General features: G+C 44.9%; 1 protein-coding gene across 2 annotated transcripts in view; it reads left to right on the forward strand.

Moving 5' to 3' along the window:
* The first annotated feature begins 2871 nt into the window (after positions 1-2871).
* NGEF (neuronal guanine nucleotide exchange factor) overlaps positions 2872-26868 on the forward strand; it is a 52430-nt gene continuing 28433 nt past the window's right edge. The window contains exons 1-4 of one of the 2 annotated variants that reach the window (XM_054206110.1): positions 2872-3165; positions 10877-10936; positions 13865-14230; positions 17630-17744. In XM_054206110.1, coding sequence (XP_054062085.1) covers positions 13969-14230; positions 17630-17744 — 377 coding nt within the window. In that variant the 5' untranslated portion in view covers positions 2872-3165; positions 10877-10936; positions 13865-13968. Of the gene's footprint in view, positions 3166-10876; positions 10937-13864; positions 14231-17629; positions 17745-17767; positions 26741-26868 lie in introns of those variants that run through there. The other variant, XM_054206111.1, reaches the window with a different exon arrangement.

Raw genomic sequence — 26868 nt, forward strand, 5'->3', positions numbered from 1 at the left:
GCGCCCTGCGGTGCTTCCCCTGTGTGGCCACCGCCCAGCGCGGCCAGCAGCCAGGCCTCCAGCGCAGTTCCTCCGACGCTAGCCCACACTGCAGCCCTCCCTCTGCAAAACATCGTCCTCCCCGGCAAAAGTCCTTTTTTCCAAGCAGCAGGTTGTGTGCTGCAACTATTCTACAAAACCATTCCTTGCTAACTATGAAAAATGGTTGTCTCGGTGTAGACGTGCTGGGTTTGACACCCCACCCCCCCTCTCCTTGGGGTGTAAATCAAAATGACTGTCACCAGTGAAGTTTAAAATGGGTAAAGGTCTGCGGAGAATCAAGCTCTTCACTTCTATTGTTCCACGCTTACTTCATTGCCCTTATAGCTGATTGTTGTAATGAAAACGTTTTTAAAAAGGTTAAAAAATGCAAATGGGGTGTGTGGGTGCATTAATAAGAGGATATAAAAATAATGCAGAAGATAATATAAAGACAGAATACTGAACAATGGAGCATTTGCATTCGGAGGACCATGTTCAATTTCGGGTGCCACCTCTTAGGAAAGATATAGCAATAGCTGCAAATGAAGGCTAAGAAAAAGAACGGAGAAGCTAATGCTCGTAAGCGTATGGGAAAAGAAATCAGTGGGAAAACAAGAGAGATTACATTTAATGGGTGATACCTAGTCCGTTTGAAATGATCTACGTGTATTTCCCTTCAGAAGTGTTCAAACCTGAATCCGTTGATTCCTTCAACTATTAGAAAGGCAAGCCCGGCTCAGGTAAGCAGTATTTTTGCTATGCCGTGCTATGCAGCGCAGCGGCTGTCATCAGGCAGCTGTAGTTAAAATCAAGAGGTCTTCTGTGGAGTCAGGCCGTGCAAGAGGGCAATTACACCATTCTGCAAGTTTTCAGTTAAGACGCTATGGGCCGCGCTCCAGACGTGAGGGAATATGGTATCCTTTGTGCAGAACATAAATCCTATAGACCTAGGGGCTGAATGGAATTCTGCTCTGCCAGGGGAAAAGAAAAAAAAAAAAAGGCAAAACAAACAAACAAGAAAAAGCCAAAGTAATAATAATGAATGTAACGTGCAAATGCTAATGGCAGGCAGGGGTCTTTGGGAAACAGGGTTCCTTGGATAAGGAAGCATCTGCCGTTTTCTTTTAATTCTAGCTCTAATTAAGGAAATGAGCCTTTGTGCACATTCGAAAGCAGCACCTCCCTATCCTTACCAGCTGTACGACCAACAGGTATGAAGGAGCAGGTACTCCTTGGGTTCGTCCCATTTCACACTCCACTGACTCCGGTTAAGTCGCTTTTGATTTCCATCAGGAGGAGTAAGCAAAGAATTGTACTGCCAGTGCTTCTTTCCCAGTAAATAATAGCCTTTTACAACATATTTCCTCTCCTCATGGGAAGAATTGGGCAAAACCCCAAAAATGCTCCTCAACCCAAAGGGCAACAACATCACCCCATGGCAGACCTGTCAGCCTTCTGACACTATGGTGAGTTGTGGGTTTGCCACAAGGAAGAGACAACGTCCAATGAACAGCCTGCCTATGATACACATCACACCATTTTTCCACTTACTTTGCCCATTTGGAACAGAAAAAAACCCCAGATATACTTCATCTTCGTAACAAAATGAATGGCACAATCTATGGGAAGCAAAGGAAGAGAGGTGGTGAGATTTACATGCAAAAAGGGGATTGTAGAAGCAGCATTGTATTTAGCCCTCAAAATAGCAACACTGGGAAGGAGTCACTGGAGCAATTTGATGACTGGAAAATGCAATAAAACCGGAGTCTGTTGCTTCACATCCTCTGCCAGGGCTGGGGCACTCAGATAAGCAGGTCTGAAGCACAAGGCCAGCCAGATTCAGCCTCGAGCAACTCTTGCGACAGGGAGCAGCCCAACGCATCCCCCATTCCCGTGTCCTGCTAGCTCACAGACCAGGAGTGCAGAGCTCCAATGGTGACCTTGATTAATCATTACAGGATTAATTGCTGACAGCCCAGGCCGTGTAAACGGACACTGACACTGGTGGCCATGAAGCTATGATGTCTGACCCCAGAATAACCAAAGCTTTACTCAATGAACATTTAGCCTTCCACAGAGTAGGCTGGGCATACAGCTGCATTTTAAAAGGAATAGGGCGATGTTGTGACCAATTAAAATATTTTGAGATGAACAAGGCACTTGGCAAGTTCAGCAAACTTCAAAAAGAAAAGGAAAAAAAAAATCAAAGGAAAGACTAGCATCAAATTCAGCAGGCGATATGGTGCTTTTTGTAAGAGACATTCAAACTGCAGGCTTAAAAACAAATGAGTTATCCAAGGATGAGGGAAAACTTCTCTCCGAAGTATAGCGCTTCGTGGGGATCTACAGGAATTACAGGCTTATTTGGCTTCCTTTGAAGCGTTGGGCCCTAAGCTGCCCGCAGAAGGGGGACTTTCACAGAATAGCAAGCAAGCCCAGTGGAGAGAACAGCAAACGCAATCCGAATAAGAAGTCAGAGCACTTCAAGGGAGAAAATTATAACAGGCATTTGGATGAACAGATCCAAAAAGCCTTAAAATAAAACCAGGCTGGCTCTGCTACATCCATCCCAGTGCCCAGGTATGCAAACTCACAGGAAATTAAAACATGGCAACCTAAAAATAGTCGTAAGCATTTAGGTCTTTTCATCTCAAATGGCTGTAAATAATGTAAAGCAAGGGCAGTTTTTCAGCCAGTGGGCCTTAAAAGTGTAAGCAAATACCATTTACTGTTTCCACTTATTTGAGTTTGCAGATTTGGACCGAAGTTTCACCCAGTTGTTAAAGATTTATACGGTAGGTTTAACAATGCCCTGTGATTAAGCTTTTGGCACAAGCAGCGCAAAGGACATTCAGGGCATGTTTGTACTAACTTATCTAGGTAAAGAGAAAGCTGTTCCTTTAAATTATGTTTGCTGTGACTCTGGAAACTGAGCAAACAAAGTCTGAGGGAAACTTCACTCTCAAGCAGAACTGACAGAAGGTACAAGGACCGAAGGACAGTGATCTTCAGTAGGACATACCTGCCTCAGGATTCACAACTGAATTGCAAATCTTTAACGACTTCGGGGAGTTTAGTCCAGACTTGTTGGACATACCTCGTCCCGATGGCAAATGAGAGACTGGTTCAGCCCCAGACTGTCAGGTGAGTAAAATCCTATTCTGGGGGGGATGCTGGAAGAGGAACAGCCCGAGGAAGAAACCTCAGGCCACAGACAAAGGCACAAATCCAGCGCCCGACAGAGAACTGACTTTGCTCTACAAGTGAGGTCACACTGAAGGAGCCCTGTGTCACCCGGACAGAGCACAGCCGGGACACTGTTGGAATTCTGGCTGACGGAGAGGAGAGGCACCTTGGCACAGCTTGACAGGCGCGAAAACCACCGCAGGGAGGAAGCCTAGGCAGAGAGGAGACCCAGCCCACACAGAACAGGCATTAATGTGGCAAACTAAACAGCAAACATCCCCAAAACCAAGCAACCAAACTGCCTGTCTGTTTCCAAGGGCAGGACAGGTTGCGATTTTTCCTGGCAAATGTTTATGTGTGGTCTTGCTTTAAAAAAACCATATAAATAAAATAAAGACAGGAAATATGAAAAACAGCCTGTTTTCCTCCTAACGGCAGGCTGATCCTTCCCCTTAGCCGATCTTTCCTTTCATTCTCAGGAGACCAATTGCTGTATATCCAGCGTAGCTGTGAACTCTGGCCCAGCAATTATGTATATTTTTAAATGCACCAAGTAAACGGGGACTCAGATTTCATAAGAACAAGCTAGCGCTTGAGATATTAAAGTATCGACGGATTCAACCGCTATAGCGGAGCTGCCACTTCCACATCTAGTTGACAGTAGGAAATTGCACTAAAACAATGAAAAAATTTTAAAACATTTTGCTGAACCTGCAAAAGGACTAATTGGCTGACATTCATTTGAAGAGACGGACAGCAATTTTATTCCGGTCTAATTTTCTCCAGGCTCAAACTGGGACTGATAAACCCAATCCGCTTCAAAATCAACTGTAAATATAGGAGTACGTGTGAAATGCCATAGTAATTGCCAGAAAAGAAGAGCCCAGAGACAAAGAACCCATTATCCCACACTGCCATAATTTGTAGAGGACATTTGCAAGACAATGTAAAATGCTTTAACTATATAATTACCATTATCTGAATATGTGGCTGATGCCTTGGGTTTTCACCCAAATTCTCCTTTTGGAAATAGCTTGTTCTGTGATTTCTTTCGGCAATTACCATTTTTTCCCACAATAGTGCCTGGAGGCAATATTTCATGTTTCCAAGCAGCACCCCATGGAAGCAGCCCCATTAGATCTGAAATAAGAAAAAATGACAAGACTCGGTAGAACCCAAAACAATCTGGAAACCTCGTCTCCTCCCTGCCTTCTCCCTCCTCGCCAAAATCATCTTTGAAACAGATGGGTATGAAAAAACAGGTTACTCAATCTGCAAAATCTGGACTTCGCTGTTCCAAAAGGAAGCAATTCCTGAAACAATGACCTCTTCTTAGCAGAAATTGCAACCAGCTCAAATAAAGCTTAGGATGAGCAATAGGGACACCGAGGAACAAGAAATCTAGACAAAGTGCCTGCTTTTCACTTGCGGACAGAAATGTAGGAGATATCAAATGAAAAATAACCAAAAAAGAGGATACCCAAACTGGTTCAGTTTTTTTTCCCTTTAACTAGAGCACTATCTAGAGCTTTTTTGAACCCATCAGGCTGTCTCATGTCATGCTCTTGTACTTGCACTAAGTTCCTGTTCAAGCAACTCCGAATAAAACTATGGGAGAAATATAGGAGTATTCATAAACTACAGTATACCACTCCCGCTCTAGAGATGGGGAACTAAGACCCAGGAAAATCCCTGAACGTGCGCAAGATTGCCCAGGGAACTGCAGCAGAGCTGAGAAATGAAATCTGCTCTCACAGGACCCGATGCAGCGCCACAGCCGCGAGACTCACTACCCACATCCCAGCCTTCCCATCCCAGCCTTCCTCTCTCTGTGCTTAAAAACGGGGGATGAAGAGGAGGGTAACAACTGCTGTTGGAAGGAAAGGTCTGAAAGGGAAAGGTTTGCCCGTCTTTCATGGCATGCGGGTAGAGTGAGCTTCAGAGCTACGGCTGAGGAGATCATGTTACTTGTTTGACCAAAAAAAAATATGGAGACTTAGCTGTGGATGCTCATGCAGTCAGGAAGCACTGCACATGTGCCTGTTTGTCTACAGCGCAACACTGTCTAGTGCTGTAGCTGGGAAACTGGAGGCAGCTTCTGGCTGTGACTACCCAAGCCTCGAGCTAGAGCCTCAGCCCTAGGACAGAAGAGACTGCTCTGCACTGGGAGCTGCAGTCCTGCGGTCTTCCCTTCCTGCCAGGGTTCCCCCCTCCGGGGCCAAAAAAGAGCCCTTCTGGAGGGGGGAAATTTGCTCGACTGATGCTGTTCGCTGCACAGTTTCCAGAGTTGTCTGTCAAGTATTTTTCCTGAGTTACTAAAGACACGTGCAATCATCGTAACAAGCTAGAAGAATAATACCAGCTTATGTCAGGTCTGAAATTAGCTGAAATTAGCTTGATGCAGTTGACAAGGACAGCCTGGCTCAGCAGCCCTCCAAACCTGCCTGGCGTTTCGAGCCAGTAGAAACCAGTCTAACAGGATTCTGATGTCTTACTGACTTCTGGCTCCCTTGCAGCTACAAATTTGCAAGCGGATTCACCAAACAGGCACTCTTTGGACCCGCCACCCAATAACCGCTGAGGGAGGAAAAACTGAGAGCTCTACTATTCCTTGATCAACAAAATCAGCCCTCTTCTTTCCCTGCTTCTGTATGGAAGCTTTCAAATCAAAACCCCTTTGAGTTCTTACCTCTCTGCAGTTCAAATAACCACCCGTGCTCATTTCTTCCATAACAAGCGTCTCATACGCAACCGGCAAATCTAGAAATAGAAGTGAGTATCATTATATTTTTCCCCAAGAGCAGCACAGGTGTTGTCTGCCCTAGGGACACCAGACCTGCCAGCTCACTAACGTGCTGCCTTGAAAAGCTTCACCCAAGACATCTGCTAACCTCCTCTTCTGAGTATCCTGGCATTACTAAAGCTCTTTGCTTTCAGAAAGGCGTTATGCCCAGGACATCATTTCTCCTACTGTCTTATTGCCTAAACCATTTAATCGCAGACTAAACTTTCTATACCTGACTCCTTTAATTTTTTAAGTGTAAGCTTTACGTTGCATATTCTTTCCGTGGCTTCACACGGTCCAAACAGAAGAGAACAAACAAAAACAGGCAAGGACTCACAAACTCCCATGTGCAACCCTGTAAAACAGGAGAGATGATGGCCTTCTAGCGTACTTAGGTGGCACGCTGCTATCTTATGATCTGAGGCTATGGCTTGCGATCTGCACCTAGCCCTGAGCTGACAGTCGTGTACTGCTCCCAGCCTACGAGATGCAGTGATTTGGTTTCTAATTATTCACTTACCTTCCAGCAATAAGCCTGGAAAACCTCATGAGTTTTAGACCACAGCTACTTAGCAACAATTTCACTAGCAGAAATCTTCTGAGCAGAAATAAGGAATGGGACGGCATCAGGGGCAACAACATTTCATAATCAGCAGTAAAAAGGAAAGGGGGCTTTCTCTAGAGGCAGGAGTTCTTTTTCGCGTAGAGAGATATGTCAGTGATGCCAGAGGAAAAGGATGAGTTTTATACATTTTACTCCACAGGACTGTCTCAAAATCTTCAAGCAAGGATGTACTTTCACCATTGCATGTGCACTAATTTAAGAAAAGGAATAAAAATAAGGTCAGGTTTTTGTTTAATTAGTTTTAAGCGCTTATAATGAAAACCAGAAGGGATTGTAAATTTCCACTTCTGCTCTTCTGTACACTTTAAAAATTAGGTTGACCTCTCCTACACAGCTGGAGAGTGTGTGTGCGTGTTTATATATGCATATATATATATCTGTGTGCACATACACATATATGTAGAATAGCTCCAGAGGGGGAATTCTTTAACAATCTTAGCTATAGCCCATAGGTGTGTCTAATACAGGAGGCCCAGGGGATGAAGAACGGAACGCAGTGGGATAGGGCTGGGCTACTCTGAGACGCATGGATTGAGCAGAGATGACAATTATTAGTGGCATACAAGAAAGCACATCCTTTTAATAATTATTTTTGAATCATAAAGAATCGGTAAACAGTCAAAAAGAAAACTCATGCTGGCAGCAGAAAAATATGCAGTTCTTTATTGTTATTCATTAATAACATATTGATATATATTAGTTAATTAACACAAAGTAGCTGCTGTAAATCCTCCGCGTTTCATGCAGAGGGAATTGTGTGAAGGCATGTATCCTTTTCTGTTATGTGTAAGCAACCATTTATATTTATAGGACACACACATTTTGTGTCTATGTTTACACATGGATGCTTACCTCTACCCATAGAAGGTCCCACAATGCCAGACTTAATTCTGGAAATATTTTTAGATTTAGCAAGGCTATTTGAGTCATTTTTAGCCATTTTAAATGTACTGGTTTCTCTCTCCAAGCCCCCTTCACTTGGTCTCATGGTGTCTAAAGCACATGGCTGTGGAGGCTATGTTAAACGGATCCAATGTAGTTATTTTTAGTCTCTGAAGTGTTTCTAAAACAGGTTCTCTGTAACATATGTGCAAGACAAAAAGGTTTTATTGCCACAAGCGCGTAATGAACTGCATAATTCTCTCTTGGTTTTGCTTGCTATAAATAAGGTACCACCACTAAATCAGAGCAACAAAACCATTCTGTTACCTTTCTCGCCTGAAAGACTATCATCTCAAAATTGGAGTGGTTGTAGTTTGATTCTGTTAGGACTGGTGATAGAATTCAATCTGATTTACAAAACAAGTACAAAATGTTTGTCTTCTGGAAACTGTGTGGTCAAACAATTCTATATTCTTTCAGCCAGCATCCCCAACCATACGGTCTACCTTTCCTGGCTTCTGCTGTGAACCTCTTTGCACAGCGACTCACTTTCTGTGCAGTCCATTCTCATGCTCCTCCTGTTTTTCTCCACCCCTGTGCCTTAATCAAATAATACTTTGGCCTTGCACCTAAATAGTTCAAATTCCTTCATGAAATGTCACGTCCCTTGCTTTGGACAGGGACATGGGTTTAAGTGTCTCTTGCCACCACCTAAAAGAAAGGGTCAGGATTGTTAACTAACTTCCAAGGAGGGCTATACCGGCCAGTAACAACAAAAACACAAACACAGGTATATCAGGCAGCTCCAGGCCCTGAGGGCTTTAGGTTAAGGTGTCACCATGCCCAGCTGCCTGTGCATCCTCCTGCTGGAAGTTAGTTCCCGTGCATTAGCTTAAACCACCGATGAGGCTAAATGAATTCCGAGCTGCATCTGCTGAGAGCTAAATCTGCCCGAGCCTAAGGCTGAGTCTGTGGGTGTTACTATTCCCCTGACTCAGACAGAAATACCTCGCGATGCACACGCAGGCCTGGGCCTGTGTGGAGCCCCGGAGCCTTCAGTGGCCCCCCCATCCCCCAGCACATGGCGCTCCTTCAGGGATTGGCACCCCCGTGAGCAGGAACGGAACGGCAGCGGGTGGGTAAGGCCTGCTGATGGCTTTTGGACTGTGCCCCATCCCTAGAGAGCTGGTTTCGTCTCATCGTGATGCGCAGGGAAATAGTTTCGAGATGACATTGCACTACACTTAAAAGCGAGGAAAGGGAGCGGGGAAAAAAAAAAAAATCAATGCCTGATACATGAGCAGGGATGTGATGGGGGACTGATGGTGGTGGGAGGCAGAGGGCTGTTTTCAGTTTGCACCAGACTTTCAAAACAATTAAAGCATTTTAGAAAGAAACTGCTAAGACGCAGCAAAATCGGCGTTTGCATGTGCATTCAGATTGTATTTAAGGAAGAACTATTAAAGGAGCCATGTTAACTACGAGGGCTCGAAGAAAAAATCTTGTCTTAAAAGAGCTCCATCTGGTTCATCAAATATACATGAAAGGTGCATGCCTACATTCAGCGTCCAAAACCTTCCGGATGAGTCATTAATAGGGCTTATACTTGAAACAACTTCGACACATAAAAAGAAAGAAAAGATTTTATGACCTTCTGTCTGTCTTCAGCATAAAAACCCCGCAGCCAAGGTGGCAATTTCTGCACCGAGCCCCAAAACTTGCTCTTGAGCTATACATCATTTAAAGGGGCACCCGGTCACAGATGGATTTAAGGCGATGGCAGAACTAACACACTGCTGGATAAGTGAGCGCAGGGGTTCACCGCCCTCTGTGCTGAAAGCAGCTGCCTGCCCGCTGGTGGGACACAATCCGCGCATATTTTGTGTGGCCGCTCAGGCACATCAATACTGTTACCTTGTCCCTGGTGGCACTAGGGACACATTATACAATCAGAGAAGGGCAGTTCATCTTCTGTGACTGTACGCCCCTATATAGTACAGTCAAGTTGCATTCATAACTATTGTTTCCTGCTTTGAAACATCCCTTGAGTTGCACAGCTGGAGATTTCAGCCTGTCAGTAATATTAATTAAGCAATCTTCATTACCCTTCCAGACTAGGCAACAGTATTGCATAACATTGGCAAACTGAGCGTTTTTCATTTCAAAATCACTGAGCATTCTTTAAGTATATACTTTCACACTACACCACTTAACACTTTTCAGTCAGACAATACACTTCCCCATTTTAAAGGGGAATTAGGAAGTTAATGAAGTGCTGGATCCACCAGCAAGCAGAGCCACCCGTCTCTTCCCACTGCACCCCTTCTGTCCCAGGGAAGGCTGAGAGCAGGCAGCCAGCTTAGTCCCATGCAAACGATTTTCTCACGGCAGCGGAAGGGAGTGTGTGGAAGAAATCCTCCCAGAGACAGAGGCTGTCAGCTCGGGGACAGCACCAGGCATAACAAAATAGCCCACTGCCCAGGGTGACAAATGACCAGGGGCAGCAAAGAGGCCATGAGCCAGCTGCCTGCTCCGCTGTGCTGGGGCCCTGAGAAACTGCTGCTGAGGGGTCTGGATGTGTGGAGCAGCAGGTTCAGCGGGGAAGGGAGGTGGCACCGCTTGCACCCCTCCTGTTTGAGCACCAGCGGAGGCAGCCAGCCTGGCTCCCCGGGGCTGCCTCTGCTACCAGTACCCGCCGGCGACAGACCACACAGTCTGCCTCTGCCGCCGCTCATGCAGCTGCGCCTGCCTGGCGTGTCGCGAGACAAGCGAAAAGGGAGAGATGATCGACCGGTGTGAGAACATACCTCCTGCTCCAGACTCCTGGATCAAACTAAACCCATTTGAAATACCCACGCAGCCGCAATGTCAGCTTTCAGGCTGCAGCTTCTGCTGCTAAAAATATTCTTATCTCTGATTAGATCTAACTGATTAAGAGGAGTTGCTCTGTTGGTACGCCTGATACCCTTTGAATCCCCACCAGACCACTCTCCTTGTACAGCAGGGACCAGGAGTTAGCCTTTGGCATCACAGCCAGGCAATGCCTTGCAAACACATCCAGCCCCACCCTCCCAGAAGCAGTGGCGGTCCCTGTTCCCCACACACATCCACATGTCCAGGTCCAGACTGCTCGAGGAACCTCAGTCTCTTACAATTTTTATTAGCATTTACCTAACGTCCCCCAGTTCAACTGCTCTTGTACAAATTAACGGCATTTGCTGGTAAATGCCAATTTTTTACATCGGCAAGTAAAATTTCTATACAGTCAAATTCCTGGAGGCTGAATTATGTGTGAGTCAAAATGAGTATCTCTGCTCTTGCTGCATGTGCATCACTTGCTGGTTTTACTGTTGTCATCTTCCTCTTTTTCCCAACAGACTGCTCCTTTGGTCTTCCTGAACTCCAGGGAAGCATGTTTGCCTGCAAAGCACGTTCAGGTAGGTGGTGACGCTGCAGCAAGACAGGTGATGTCAAGACGGCATGTGAATATACTTGGGCTGGGTTACCCCTGACGCAAGACCTGGCACTCACCTACCCATGACTATCAGAGGTGAATACCTTCTTCAAAAATTCGCTATGATCACTCAGACAGGGATAGTTATGGTCCACACCCCCTTGAATCATTCATTCTCCGTCACTGAATAGCTTGACTGCTACCAGAATAATGTAATACTGAACTTGAACGTATCCTTTAAACTCATCCCTAGTTTTTACTACACCTAAAGCAACTGCAAAAGCCAGGACTATTTGACTGAGATATCAATAAATGGTTTCTCAATAATTTCTTAAAGTATCAATTTTGTAATCGGCCTTCAGAAATATATTATGTTCTTGAATTCTTCATTAAAAAAAGTAAAAAAAATATGTATTGTTTATAGCCACCACAGTAAACAAGTGTCCCCTCACCCCTGCCTCTTCTAGAAAACATGGGAGTCTTTCTCTAACCCACTGCTATATTCACTTCTGGTCAAGCATCTTGTTTGATGTGGACTGGTTGGTAGCCTGACAGCAAGCTAACTGTTCAGGATGGACACCTTTTGTTCCTCTGATGGACCAAAAAAAGCGTACCTGGCAAAGACAGCTATGCAGGTTTGATAGGGCTACTGAACACGTAGTTACGTCTTTGGGTGATTTGGCTGACCGAGTGTCACTTAGCCACGCAGAAGGCTCCTTCTCTACCAAGTATCTTTGTAAAAGTCCAACAATGACATCCGTGCACTTTCATATTCACCTGGTAAATGAAAGGGGAAAATAGTCTTTTCCATGCATGCCTGCACTCACACACACACACACACGTGCCATCTATTTGGGTAATGGTTCCTTTGAAGCTTCACATGGTTTTGAAATTACTCCTGACTGGTGAGCAGCTCCTGCGAAAACTTTAACACATTTTTCAAGAAAAGACCAGCAGCAATTTGCTAAGCACTGCAAACTATGTTGGCATTGCAAAGGCCACAAAAGAGACACAGGTCTCTGCCCCAGTCTGAGTAACACGGACGAGGAGTGGCCACTTGAAGCACATCAGAACTTTGATCTAGAGAAGATTGTTACAGGTTCAGCTCCTCAAGCAGCAAGGCATAAAAAGGTTTCTAGAAGAGAAATAAATAAAAAATAAGCAATTGTTAGAGTTCAGGGTTAGGAAGGATAATAGGTGTAATATTAATTGTGGTCCAGTCAACAGAAGTGCTTCCATCACAGTTGCAAGGATCAAGTATTTGGGGATTTCGTCATGGGACAGTAAGAAAGGCACAGGAGAAGAAATAGCCTCCTCTTCTTTCTTTTCAAGCTGTCTCCAAGCAGCAGCCGTTTTTATTTCGCTGTTCCACTGAGCCACAGAAACAGAAAGAGGCTTAGTGAATCTCTATACCTCAGAGTAATTTAGAAACCAAACTTAACACCACAACCAACAAATGGGTCCTTCATACACTTCCAGTAACACTGGAAACAGTCCCAGAGCAACCGCTAGTCCCAAACAGCCCAGAAGCCTTAGCAGAATTGAAGTCAGGATCCAAATTTAACAGGTCTGAGCTGCATGCTGTGGTTAAGGTTATGAAAGGAGAAAACAGACATTCTCATCTGTAGAGCCAGGAAGCAGAACAACTCAGGCCCAGCGCATGATTTCAGTTAGCGACCCTCCCTTTATAAGGATAAAACATAGGGCCCTCAAAAACTTTGGAAAGCAGAGGATTCACAGATGACATCCCAACTGTCCCTGATGTCTCAGGGTCAGCTGGAGTGACCCTGGGGGCAAGCAAGGAAAAGGTTTGTAGCACACATGGGTTCACAGAGATTGCAGAAGACCCAGAACAAAAACTGAGACCCTCACCTTCTAGAGTATCTTGTACATTGGATATCCTGTAATGTAACAAACCAGTGATACGTGTAACTTCTCAAAACAGCATCTAATGACTAATCCGTAGCACTATTTTATGCCCTTCTCTCAGCAAACTGTCAATTTTATATTCACATTTGCTATACAGCATCTCTTTCTACTGTTCACGTTAGCCCCATCAGTCACGGAATCACGTTATGCACTTAGAAAGGCTTTGACAGCTGTAAGAATTCAACAAGACAATGCCAACAGTGAACGCTTAAGTAATCAGCTCACATTTTACCCAGTCTTGTAAAGGCTGAAGGATCAACTGCTGTTTTGCTGTTGTAGTGATTCGCCTCCTAAAAATGCTTGGGAGTACTGGCCCAGCCCACGTACTGACACACAGAGCAGCAGGTCACTGAGGGGGTTTGCTGGCACTTGAGGGCAACTCTGGGAAACAAAATTAAGCCTCTGCGCTCTCCATTGCTACATAATCTTGTCTCTTCTGCCTTCACTTCTCAACAGCTATGGATTTTTCTTCACTTATCTGCACCGCAGGAGTGAGTGTTGTTAATAAGTGTTAGAAGGCACCCAGCCCTGTAAAAGGCATTAATTCTTCCATTACAGGAAGAAGAACACACATAATAGACAGATTAACAGAGCTTTCTCTTCAGCTCTTATTTTCTATTCCGTAACATTTTCAGCCTCAAAACCAAGGACGTGTACCTGTATCCACTCTAAATCAACTAGTAATCTACTGCTCACAAGTGACAAAAGGGAGAGGTCATCAACCGAGCAAATACAGTCATTTTCCCAGTAAAATCTGTAGCACTACAATGTGTCACGGCAGGACAACCATGAGCATGTCAGAGCAACGTTCAGGAAATTAGAATAAGGCCTGTAAAGTGATGATCTCAGAATGATCTCAGACAAAAAAATCCGGGGAAGTCCCCATTATCCTAAACAGATAATGCACTGTAGACTCTGAACTAACTAGAGAATTTTGTCCTCTCTTTTCCTATTTTATTGTGTTTTGTTTGTCCATCTCCAGTTCTAATTCCAATAAAGCTGATGGAGTTGTGGAGGTTACCCGTATTCTGCTGCTCTGCTGTGGATCCATCCTCTCAGTTGCCATAGAGACAAGATCTGGAAGCCATGGATGGGAGAGAAGCTGCGGGCAGGCTCTCTGCCAGTGGTCTCCAGCAGGGCCTTTCTCAGCAGGTACTGAGAGAGTCAGGTTCAGTCTCTGAAGGTGAGGAAGAGTCAGAAGATGCTAACTCGGTGACCCATGAGGGGGACTCACACACGCATTACATTGCCATTCAAAGAAATTCCAGGTACTACCGGTCCATGAGGCTGCCGAGCAGAGGGAAAAGAAAGACTTCGAGAGAAGCAATGCACATGGGGCGTGCTACAGGTGAGTACTGACCCAAACAGTGTTATGCTGCCTTTTCCAGTGAGACTAGGAACTACAGGAGTTGATGAGATTAGAAAAGGGACAGGGAAGGTAGAAAGCAGGCTCAGCGGTCAGCACATGACAGAACACCCCTGCCCTATGGCACAGCTGGCAGAAGGCTGCCATCCTTTGCTCAGCCTGGAAATGCAGAATGGTTGGATGTTTAAACATGCTTCATGGCAGAGAATCTAAACAAATGTGGGACTCTGCTCTGACACCTCTCTGCTCTTGAAGAGAAAAACAATTTAAACAGTGAAAGACATGAAGCTGTCAACAAAGTAGGAACTTCTTTAGCATACAGAAAGGACATATTCAAAAGTAGTGAGATCTCTAGAAGCTGAGCAGCGTATAGAAGAAACAGCAAAAACAGAGCAGTACATTTTGGGAGCAAGCCTGTGCAAATTGCGATGGACCGTTGTGAGAGAGGAGCAAGACTCCTCTGAAAAGGCAGTTGCTGCCACCTTGCATTGAATAGAGCTGTAAGAAACACCTAAGCTCCCTTTGAACTGGGAGGCTGAAATAACAGGAACGCCATCCAGAACATACATGCACTTCAGCAGGAATGGAATGAGTTGGCTTTCTCCGAGTATGAACAGCACAGAGCACAACTGCAAGGCCAGGCTTTCACTGAGCTGGCACCTTGTCTGAGCAGCCAGCTGTCTGTGAAAGAAGCAAGATAAAGATACGAGAAGCTGAAAAGAGAGCCAGGAGAGGAGCTATTGCAACACACTCCCTCAGAAGCACTGGGAACAGGGCTGCAAGAAAAAAATGGAAGTGGTTTTAATCTAAACGCTAAATGAGAGAGACCTGGAACTGTGAACACAGAAAATACCCTTTGCTTCAACTCCCAGGTGTTCAGAGAATCTGGATTTTATAATTCCTTCTCAATAAAAGCAATTGTAGTGAGGATACCTATGCTATTTTTGGATTATAATCTAATAAAACAATGCACTGGACTCTGAACTTTGGCTGGCTGCATGAGTCAAAATGATACAACACCACTCCTGATGTTTGAGTGCTATGCAAGCCACTGAACACTACTGCTTTGTCATGCAGTAGTAAAGCGCACACCTACCGCCTCTGAAAGTAGACCAAGTTCTCTAAGAAAACAGAGAACAGATATCCTCCACCCCAAAATAAAGGAGGTCTGGGCAATGTCCCCAAGAAAATAGGTGTCTCCTGCCTGCCTTGCCAAGGGAGACACGCTATTTCGGCAGTATAAAGGCCCATTCAGCCCTGTGGCATGACAGAAGGAAAGTTCCCTCCCTTCTCCAAGTTTCCAAGCAGACAGCAGCAGAGCAAAGAGCTCCTGTTTAATATTCTGCTACTGTTGTCAATGAGGTTTGTGGATAAACTGAGTGTCGTCTATGCCAGAGCAGAGCTGCTCTCCACCCTGCCAGTGCAGCAGCAGGACCGGAGCAGAGCCGTCCTTCTCACCACCTTCCCAGGGCGCTGCTGCAGAGCAAGCACAGAAGAGACCCACCCTCTCTCCTGCTCCCCGAGCCTCACAGCACCCAGACGGCTGCTGAGGGGGCCCTCTCCACTGTTACCTGCCACTGCAGCAGGACCAGCACAGGAGGACGCACCTTCTTCATACATCTGCAGCGTCACGGCATCAGGACAACAGTACAGGAGGACATCCCTCCTGTCTAGCCAGTGTCATTGAGGAAGGACAAGCTAAAAGAAAGGCTTTGCTCTCAGCAGCTCACTAGAGCATCCACAGAAGCTGACCTGCGCTTCCTCCCACCCTCCCCTCTCCCTGTTACCACTGCTGAAACAGGATCTGTTCCAAACAGGGCATTTTCTTCCATATCTGAAATTGTTCAGCAGGATACACTGGGAACAACCTTTTTTCTCCAGTCCGTACAGCGATACCTGGGCTAGGAGAGATAGCTTTTTCGCCGGTATGACTGTAGCAAGTCTAGCTCAGAGCTACAGCTTTTAAATTCAGCTAGGATTGTGTAAGCAGCTCTTCTGCCCTCTCCCTCTACTCCACTGATTCCATCCCCTCTCTGGACAGCGGGTGCTTCTACACCAGCCTCATTTATAGCAGGAACTTCTTCTGACAGCATTTGCTGACGTGCATGGAAGCAAGGGATGGGTGAGCTCTTTTATCTTGACTTCAAACCCATTTGAACAGCAGCTATCCAAAAGCCTGACTCAAGCTCAAATGTTAACCTGTTCACGTTTTGCTTAGGGAATGACAAGGGGGGGAGGAGAGGGGAAGGAAAGAAGAAAGGCATAGAGGGAAATATACACAAAACAGAAAAAATGAAGACTTGAGAAATGAGAACAAGAAAAATAATGTAAAAGAATGTAAATCCAGCAGGGAGAAAGGCTTCTATATAGGCACCCTTTGCACCAGCCTAGCTTTGGCTTATAGCCTAGGAGCTGTAAAACATAATAGATGCTTTCCTTTAACTGCAAAAAGAGTTTGTTTTTTTAAGCAATCTCCTCTGACAGAAGGACAAAATGTTTAAACTATTCAAAAGGCAAAGAGAATAACTCAAACTAGTGTTTCATAAGCCCTTGGCACTGTTTTAGAGAGTTTTAAAAGTCTGGATTTCACTTTTACCTCTGAAAATCCATAGTGTTGATTAAAATGGTGCGTCAGAAAGCAGCTTCAGTCAGAGCACAGACCTGCCTGTGCTGCTACCAGTTTGAAATGCAAACAGAATTATGACTTAGACCAAAATATTTCTAATAAAAAACAACAAGGCCATTTATCAACAGGCCTCAAACGACAGGAGGTTTCATTTGAAAAGTGAGATGCATCCCCGCCTGCCAAGTACTGCAGTAGTAAGCCATGGACTTAATACAACTTTGGCTCCCTGTGAAAGGATCAGAGGTTCATCCGAGGGAAATTGGAGAAGCAATTAAAAGTAAAGCTCCTGTCTCACCCAAATCTAGCCTTGATTTATCCAGTAAACTGAACATCTACTGTGTGCCTGAAAGCAGAGCAGTGACGAAGCCCTGACTTGGGAAACCAAGTATTGGCATGCACAGGCACACGCAGGTAAACCTTCTCTGCTTAAAGAATTGCACTGAAACTCACTGACACCAGGACCCAGTTTTCAGTGGTGAGAGTGCTACTCACATACATAAGGACTGATACCGTATACCTACCTTCACCTTTTCTCGATTGCATTTGCAGCAGCGACAAAGGCTGTACAATCTTGCGCTATGCAAGCTGATGGTACTTCAATCTTGTTTGAAAATCCAAGCTAAAATGTAGCTCTCTGTGCCTGGGGTCTTTCTGTTGCCTTTGGTGTAAGCAAACCACTACCTACAGTAAAAGTAAAGATGACCCTTAAGAAAACAACCGTTTTAACGCTCTCTTGGCTTTCTCTTATGTCACAGGGTCACTCAAAAACAACGAGCCTGTCAAAGAGCCTCTGAACATTTTATCTCACAAGGGATCACCATCCCCAGTAAGCTCTGATAAGACAACTTTAGACGAACTATGGATCCAAAGGTAAGGAAGTGCACACACAGGGTATTCAGCATGCCTCCGCTAAAGAATAGAGTCAGAGTGGTGTCAGCGCAAGAATGCTTGTTTTGTGGACAGCTGGACTAAGCTACAGCTCGGGTCTGTGCCTTCTCACCCTGACTTTAGTGCTAGTTTCAGTCCTAATGATATATATTGTATAGTACTGGCACTGTGATATAAAGGGCCTTATCAGTATGAGTTTGCAGAAGACAGTGAAGGAGAAGGGGGGAAGAAGATGACAGTGAGGAAAACTGAAAAAAGGGGAATGTGATGTAGGATCACCCAATGGCATAAGCAAATAGGGCAGACTGCCTTAAGCAGCTTGTTGAGAGGATAAGGAGAACCTGCAGGCATTTGCTTATGGAACATCCCAAGATAAAGGTGATGTCCTTCTCGGCCTTTCCAAAGGGCTCTCCTGAAGCCTGTTATACAACCCTACATGGAAAACATGATTTTATAGCTGAAGATGTAGCTACAAAGATGCTTTCTCAAGTATTCTGACTTTCTGTTTGCTGTTCACTTTGAAGAACTGATAGGCAACAGAGGCTTTCAGTCAGGTAGGCCTTTTTGGCTTAAATCCCTCAACAACCTAGGTCCAGCAAAAGGCCCTGATCCCACAGGGGTAGGGAATGTACATGCATCCCATAAATTTACCCCCACCCCTGCTCTCTTGCCACTGCATCCAGGCAGAGAGAGGAGCAGCTACCTAGCCTTACATTTTCTAATATATGAGTGAGGTATTCTCCCAAACTCCCTCTTCAGCTCCTCATCTCATGTGTATAACGATGATAATCCCTACTTGTACTGTAGAAGATCAAGATAAATACTTGCCCTCTAAAGATGCGTGCCTTATACTGCACTGTGTAGTTCTAATTAGTGAGCCCAGCTGTGTTGGTGTAATGCATAGTGCCTTTCCAGGTGCCTTTCCTTATGAAGAGGACTCCAGTAAAAAAAATTTTAGCCAAACTGTAAAGTAGGATTTAAATAAATTAATTTCCCTGGCTAAAATGGATTGCACTTTGGCATTAAACTAGACAGTTACAGTCTGCTGCAGTGTCAAACCCATCTGTCTTCCTCTCCTTGCGGTATAATCATCACTGTCAGTCTCTGACATCCTGACACTGCCTCTTAGGCAGCTCTGAAACGTGCAAATTCTGATTCTCCCCGGAGCTGGAAACAATGAGCCTGTGCTGGGAGTCAGTTTTACCAAAGATGCCGCTGTGCACAGAGCTTGACAGGTCAATACAGGTTCTAAGTCATGTGTCTGCTAAAAGCAAGCAGTGATGCTGAGTGGCATCAGCTCTTGCACCAAGCAGAGAAATTTGGCAGAGAATGAGACCAGAGTTCCAGCTCAAACTGAGACCATGTCCTCCTCTTCCCTTCTCCAAAAGATTGGCTATAATTTATAAGAGAACCACTAGAAATCTGCATTGTGAAAAGTCTGCAGGAGCCTAAGAATATGCCATTATTTGCAACAACCACTACTCTTCCCCTTCTATGGGGAAACAGGCCATTGTGTAGATAAGGCACCTAAATTTTATCACTGGTCTCAAGAAATGCATTTAATCTCTTCCCAAAAGAACAAAAGTGGTACCTGTCAGCTAAGAGTTCTGCTGAAAGCAGAAGATAGCAGTTCTGCAGAAAGGACAGTACAGGCCCCTCTGACCAGCACGGGGAAGGTCCATGGGGTTCTCAGGAGTGAATCACCACAGTCCCGAGGGCAGGTGGGGCACCAGTGCTGCATCTCTCCGTGTTCAGCAGCATCCTACAGCAACTACATAAATGCTAAGGCCGAGCAAGCACAATCCCTTCTGCTTGCATGAAGACAACCAGCAGGTCTGACTCAAACAGGTTCTTCACAGTTAGGGATGTCACTTCACATATAGCCAGTAAACACAGCTGGGCAACGTAGCAAACGGCTCAGGAAAAAACATTATTATCTGCATTGTACTCAGATGGGATATACGGACTTTAACACTCTGATTAAGGAAAAGCACCATAGGCTCCTTCAGACCCATGGGTGACTTGAGTTTATGTGTCATTCAAAGCTCTGAGAATAGTAGAGTAGTTCACTGACCTCAGAACATTGATGTCTGCAAACAAGATGACCTCAAACATTATTGCTGCTGTTCCAAAATCTACCATACGCCCTCCATAAGAGACTTCTTAAGAGCATATTTAGCCTAACTATTCTCAAGTGACTTTTTTCCCATGACCTTTCCCCTGTGCAATCCCCAGCTCCCCCTAAGCACTCTAGAGTTTTCCACAAGATCATGTGGCTCCCTCCCAGCCTTCCGCGTTGTCCAAAGATCCAGACCCCTTGCATGATAAGCTGCTTCCTGACAACTCAGCTGACTTGCGCTGAACATTTCAGTGCTGAGCTTCTAGCACAACTTCTGGTTTTTGCAGCATAACCAGAGCCAAAGACCTGGAAGGAACTGAACTCAACAAAAGCTGCTCTTTCCCACTGTGCTCAGTCCTTCCAGCTTCAGAGTGGCAACAGTTGTGCAGACTGAGATCATAGAAAGCCATCACAGAAAAACATCCACCCAGGGTGTCCATCCACAACTGTCAGCCTCAGCTGAAAGCAGCTCCCACAGAGACCAGAAAATTAGTCATTTCAAACACCAGAAAGGAGATTCACTAATCAGTGTCTACCCTGTATTACCAGATAATAGGATGTTGACTTCTCTTCATTTCTAATACTATACAGATGTTTTACCAGCATGACTATTACTTACCTACCATTTCCCACTGAGTCAGATTCTAAAAGTGATATGTCTTTATTATGGGCCACTAGACACCGTGGAAGAGAAACTCAACATGAAATTTCACGTTGCAAAGCTCACTGCAAGGTCATTGGTCTACCAGTGCAAACTACTTCTTTAGGGTCGTTACGAAACCTCCAATTCAGGGAAATGAAGATCATCTAAAAATCATTTGATCACGTTTGATCCGAGCTCAAAGAATAAAAGCTCTACAACGGTGAATACAAATAGTCACCTTCAGCAGCAAGAGGGAATCTAACTTGTTTGAATTCATGCAAACACGTGTATTAGAAGGGAACACTATGCATGTAAAATAGCATAGCGCTCTGAAGGATGCTTGTGTGAATTTGGGTTAGCATCCCTTAGCACAGCACTCTTTGTCCTGGGCAGCAGAGGGCACTGCTTTTATAGCCTGATTTAACCAGAAAAGCAGGGAAAGCCCCTCGAGAGGCTGGGACCTGTATTGCAAAAGGTCCTATACCATACCTGAGCAGTTTCTTTCTTTATTCTTATGCAATACAATTCTTATAGTCACCTCTTCCCTATGCTGCCAATGGTGCTTCAGTTTTCAAGAAGTGAAGTCAGGAATAGCTGGTACAAACACCTGTTGAACAAACCTTTATATTTTGTCACGCTACAACAATTTTTTGCTCTTTTAGAGAGAGAGAGAAATTTTTTTTCCTATCCCTCTTTCTGTACAATCTGAATCTTAAAAAGTCTAAGAGCAACAGTATTTGCAGGGAGAAGAATTTTAAAAACTAACAGATTTTCATTAAAAATAGCCACTGTAGGTATTAAAATTTTACTGTGAAAAAGTCCTATTTCACAGGATCATAGAGAATAGTAAGCAATAACATACGCAATTCTAATTAAGTCTCCTTCCAGCATGCAGCCAATGGAGATCCCAAACCCAGTCTGCCCACCTATTCCAGCCAGTCTCTGCTTGTCAGGTTTTTCTGCCCAGTCGTGGTTTCATTATCCAGCAAGGTCTAGGCTTGGCCCTCCAGATCTCCCAGTTTGATCTGCTGCATCTACACATACCCTCAGCCTCAGGTCCTCAACCAATCTCTTTGTTTCACTCCTTTTCTGTCAGCTTCAACTTGTAGTTCCCCACACGATTTTCTCAGCCTACTGTTTCCCGGACATATTATTCCTCTCTCTTCCCTTCTGTGGCATGTATCTCAGTGTCCTGCTGTTCCCCAGGCTCTTCACCCTCATACAATCTCAATCTCCTGCCTCTCCTCCTAGCTCCAGTGGTACATTTCACAGCCTTTTCCAACTCACCACTTCCTAAAGCACCCAGCTGCGGGCGAGTTCGAAGACCCCTCCCTCTCCATGCTTGAGTCTTGCTCCCTCTGTTTTTCAGTCAAGTAGTTTTCTCATCGTGCTGCCTGGACCCAGCACAAGGACCACTGAAGATACAGCAGAAATGGCCTTTATTCACAGCGCCTAGAACTGGATGAGGCAGTTTTTACAGCTGCAATATCAGAAACGTTTCTCTCAGCCCCGAGCAGGGCACATGTTCTCTCCACTGGCAGCAGCTCAGGGATTTTAGATGCTAAAACCTAAGTCTAAAGTTTGTGTGCATTGCAGAGAGTGGAAAAGGCCTATAATTTCTATGGATTCTCATAAATGTGGCAAAGACGAAGCCCTGGCAAACCTCAAAATTCAGCAGAAACCAAAGCTTCTCAAAGGACAGAACAGGTTTTCCATTTTCCTTTAATAGGGATCCAATAATATTTTCCTAAGTCTAAGAAATGTTTAATTGTTTTTAATATCTAAAAAATAACCTGTCTATGGCAGACGGTCAGTAAGTAAAAATGTGATCCTGATGATTCTGAGCATCAAAAGGTTAGAAGCACCTAAAGGTAAGGATCTCATAATAGGAAGTTCTGAACATTTTTAGTTATCGGTAAGGCTGCCAGCCCCAACAGATATAATTAAGGTATACTGATGAAAGCTTAAGGAGGTTCAGGAAAACAGACGTGCTCTTGGCCTTTAGGATCTAAAAATATTAGGGATGAGGAGTTCCATTTACCTCCCACTAAAAAGTCACAAACCAGGAATAAAAATTGCACAGACACACCCATTGTCAAAAACACTGCTAAAAACCACACGTGAACAGAGAGAACCTGAATGAACCTGAAGCATGAAAATATCCTTGACTAGGTATAACATTATTCAAATCTATTACTAACTTCACACTTCTCCACAAATTTGGTTAGCTCAGATTAAAACAGTGCTTCTTACCTCATCTTGTGGCCTTTCTTGGTGTGAAACTCCCACTGACTAGAAGGGTTTGGGGAATTTTTAATGAATAAGATCTGCTGGACTGCCTCTTCTCTTTTTAGTTTCTGGAAGAGGAGGTTTAATTTCTAAAAACTGCTATAAGAAAACATTTAAGAAATACATTTCAGCGCCATTTGAAAACAAGCTCTTTCCACAGCTTTATTCAAAGGATTGCTTTTCAGTTTAGATGCACATTAGAAATCTTAATTCAAATGCTTAATCATTTTTCAAAATTATTAGTGCCTCAAAACACAGGCCAATATTGTAAACTCATCCTGCAAACATAACTTAAATGAGATAATTGCAATAAACTAATTATAAACTCACATCAATTATTACATTTTTATTGCAACCATGGACCAGGTCAGCCAACAATTTAAAATCTTTCCCAACAGCAGTGGAGTGAAGCTGGAACACACTGCAACCACACGAACCCCTTCTTTGCAGAACATACACAAGCTCACACCCGCTCTCCTTTGCCCTCAAGGAGCTGAACCACGGTCATGATCCATGTCACCAGAGCGTGGCCATCTAGTGATGGCCGTGAGGATCATTTCCAGTGCCTGTGTGCTTGGGGATCCTAAGAATTCCTGAGAGAAAACAGGGCTTTAGTCTGGTTATGCATGGTGTTGCATGACTTCTGTCACCAACAAGAGCATGGGGCGCACAGCACCATTTGTGTGGTGCTGACGTAGGAGTTTTAACTATTTGCTTTAATGTATGTTGTTCTAGCAGACAGATTCTTTCTTTTCCCCTATAACTAGCCAAGGCTTTTTAGATTGAAATACAGGGATTTTGGTCAGAAAACTATATTGTCATCCTGAGATTATACTGATTTTGATTATATGGGGGGAAGCTTTTTAGGCTCCAGATCAAACTCGTTGTTGATACACTGAGAGAGAAAAGAAAACCTCCTCCAAACTCCTACCCAGATGGATACGATTAGGTGGAGTGGGAACTTCTGACTGAGCATGTGCTTCCGCAGCAGTGGAAAATAATCCAAGGTGTCACTGCCATGGTCCTGCCATCCATCTGCATGTCTGCCACCTCCACTGTGCTGGCACGCGCATTGAGCTCACCCTGCAGCGAGACAATACAGACACACACAAAGCTAGTTCTACCAAAAAAAAAAAAAAAAAAAAAAGAAGAAGAATCATTTTCCACCAGTTTACCTGCCCAAACCTGATCATCAAGAATGAGATGAGCAAGTGTGAGTGCTGGCATAAAAGTGGAGGCAGAAATCTGCCTCAGGGAGCTGAGTGAAAAGTGGAATTGAGTAGCTAGGTAAGCTTAAACTGCACACAAAGTCCTAAGAGTTGTGGAAATAGGGAGGAAGAAAGAGGCAGCACTGCCAGAGCTATTCTGCTTTGCAGAAATAGTCCAGTATTGACTGACCTAAAGCGGTATCTGATGAATAAGACATTCACCAGGTTCAAGCACCTTTCCCAGTGACCGGAGAAAACAGAGCAGCCCCAGGTGGAGAGACTGATCCGCCCTGGAACAGGCAGTAACACGTGGGGTGTGAGGGAATAACACAGCCGTGACTCCAACCTGGGTCCCCCACACCCAGCACGAACAGCCCAGCCACCAGACTGCTGTGAGAGAATCGCTTGTTTGCCTGCCTTCATTTTTCATGCCAAACTTGGAAAGCTCTCTGTTTTGTCCCCAAACAGAAGAGCAAGCTTTGGAAAATCCCGACAATTTTTGCAGGACAAAAATATCTCATTCTCGTTAAATACCATTTTTTATTGCGGTCCCAGATTGCTGGGAACACTCTGTCACCTCACTTGGGAGAAAAAGTATTTCTCAGGCACTTGTTCTGTTTACGGACGCTCTCTGTGTATCGACATGAAGTATGAGAATAAGCCTGGAAAGGAAGAAAGAGCAACATTTTTGAAAGACCAAATTACAATTAAAAAATAAAAAAGTTCTAAAGGCAGAAAAAGTAGACTTTTAGTTATTGCTACAGAGTGGAACACATCTCTGAGACACAAAAATACAAGCTGTGGCCTCCCATGGCCACAGGGGGCATTTCACTCTCAGCTGGTGTTCTCACCTCTTCATAGCTTCCAACATTTTTATTATCATTATTTCTTCTAGTGACGTTTTTCTGGTTTTCAACTCAGACAAAAAGCGAAATTATTTTGGAAAATTTGAAGGAAAAAGGAAGACAGGCAGGATCAAATTACCAGACAGTTGTGGGATCCTGAAAAGATGGCTTCTATTTCTGAGTGTTTTTCATACCATGACCCAGACGCTTTTTCTAAAAAGAAATTTCAATTTGCAACAGATTTAACCCCTGGGAGTAAAGCAATGAGAGTGGTTAGAATCTGTTAAACTCTTAATGCATATTTCTGAAAGACTGGGGGATTTTTAGTAGATACACCCAAAAGTTATATATTCACTCTAGCAGTGTCAGTAAGAGCACGTGTACTGACTTCTTTGCATAGCACGGAGAACTCCCCACTGCTCTTGATCCTTTCCTTTAGAAACTAGTAAACAGCATCCCTGCTTTTCCAGAATTCAAGATAACGACGAGTCTCAGTACAGTTAATGTCCTCCCTCCCCTTTTCTAAGAAAGAAGCTTTTTTAGCATCCCACCCACTTACTAAAACCCTTGACAATACTCTTGCCCTGGCGGCAAGCCACCAAAATGCCAGTCATTAGCCAGAGCTTCAGACAGTCTCTGCCGCTTTATCCCTTCTACACGGTTTTGGCTGCCCCCCGCTCTCCTGTCTCCCCAAACCCCCTAGCCCCAGTGTTTAATGGCTGCTAACCCACTTTCATCCCATATTGACCATCTCCCCCATGACAATCTTGCCCTGCACAGACCCAGCTGTCAGGCTCTCCTCCTCCTCCTCCTCCTCCTCCTCCTCCTCTTTAAGTGCAAAACAGGCTCCAGCTCTCACCCTGATTTTTCCTATCGGTTGTCTGGTCCTTCCAACCTCCCAGTCCGGGACCAGACCTGGACTGGACTGACAGTCTTCTCTGAGTCCTCAAATCCCTCCACTGGTATTTCCAGCTGTTTTTCTCTCCCGTTCTGCCTCCTAATGACTTAAGGACCGAGCTCTCCAGCGTGCCAGATCGAGATCTAGTTCACGTAAGCCGAAGGAGTTTTTCTGAATGTATAGTCGTGCGCTGATTAGAAGCTATCCCGATATCTCATTTAGCAAAAACCATATAAAGATGATAAAAAGGAAACCATTTTACATATACAGACCGACACACAGATTTTATGTTGTTGCATAAATTACGTTATCACGTACAGAAAAAAACCCCACGGTTATTTATGCAACAGGGAGAAAGCGAATGCGAGGAATAGCTGAGCATTTTCTGACTGTTAACTCCTCAATTGCGATGTGGTGCAGATGACGTGGGTTTTTTGCTGAGGGTTACTAACGTGTAGGGAAGAGCTGCGCCCAACCTGTCCGCAAGCACTCGGACCGATCTGAGGGCGTAACCGCACTCTGGAGCTCAAGAGGATTTATCCCTGAGGCGGAAAAACAATTACCTGAACGAAGACAGATATAGATCATTGAGTACTGAAATACTTACTGCCTAAACGAGAGAATATATCCTTATGGAAGTAGAGCGACGCTAAGGAAGGGGAGATGGGGGAAATGACCGAGCGGGTGCAAAGCCCTGACGGAGGAGGAGAGGAGGATAGCGGTCAATCCTGTGGGGTAATCAGGGGTGCAGTTCCCCGCAGGAGGGATTAGGCTGAGTTTCCCAGTTACATTCCTCCATCTCAGGGTTTCATTCCCGGAGAAGAAACGCACCATATGCGCCAGATCTGGAAGCAGTTCAGGAGAGCCCCCCTCTCCCACCCCTTTTTTCTCCCTCAAAGCCGGCGCCAGCCGCAGATAGGCAGAGAGGTGGAGGGGATGGGGGGCCGCGCTGTGTCCCGGGTCTGAGGGAGGAGAGGTCAGTGTCAGGGCTGTGCATGGAGGAGAGGGGCCGGGATGGCGCACGGGGTGGGATGGGGGTGTGTGGGTGCTTGCTGGGGGAGGGTGCCTTGCTGGGGAGGGAGGGGATGGAGAAGGGGCTTCCCT

The sequence above is a fragment of the Rissa tridactyla genome, chromosome 6 (genome assembly GCF_028500815.1).
Source record: "Rissa tridactyla isolate bRisTri1 chromosome 6, bRisTri1.patW.cur.20221130, whole genome shotgun sequence".
Classification (NCBI taxonomy): domain Eukaryota; kingdom Metazoa; phylum Chordata; class Aves; order Charadriiformes; family Laridae; genus Rissa; species Rissa tridactyla.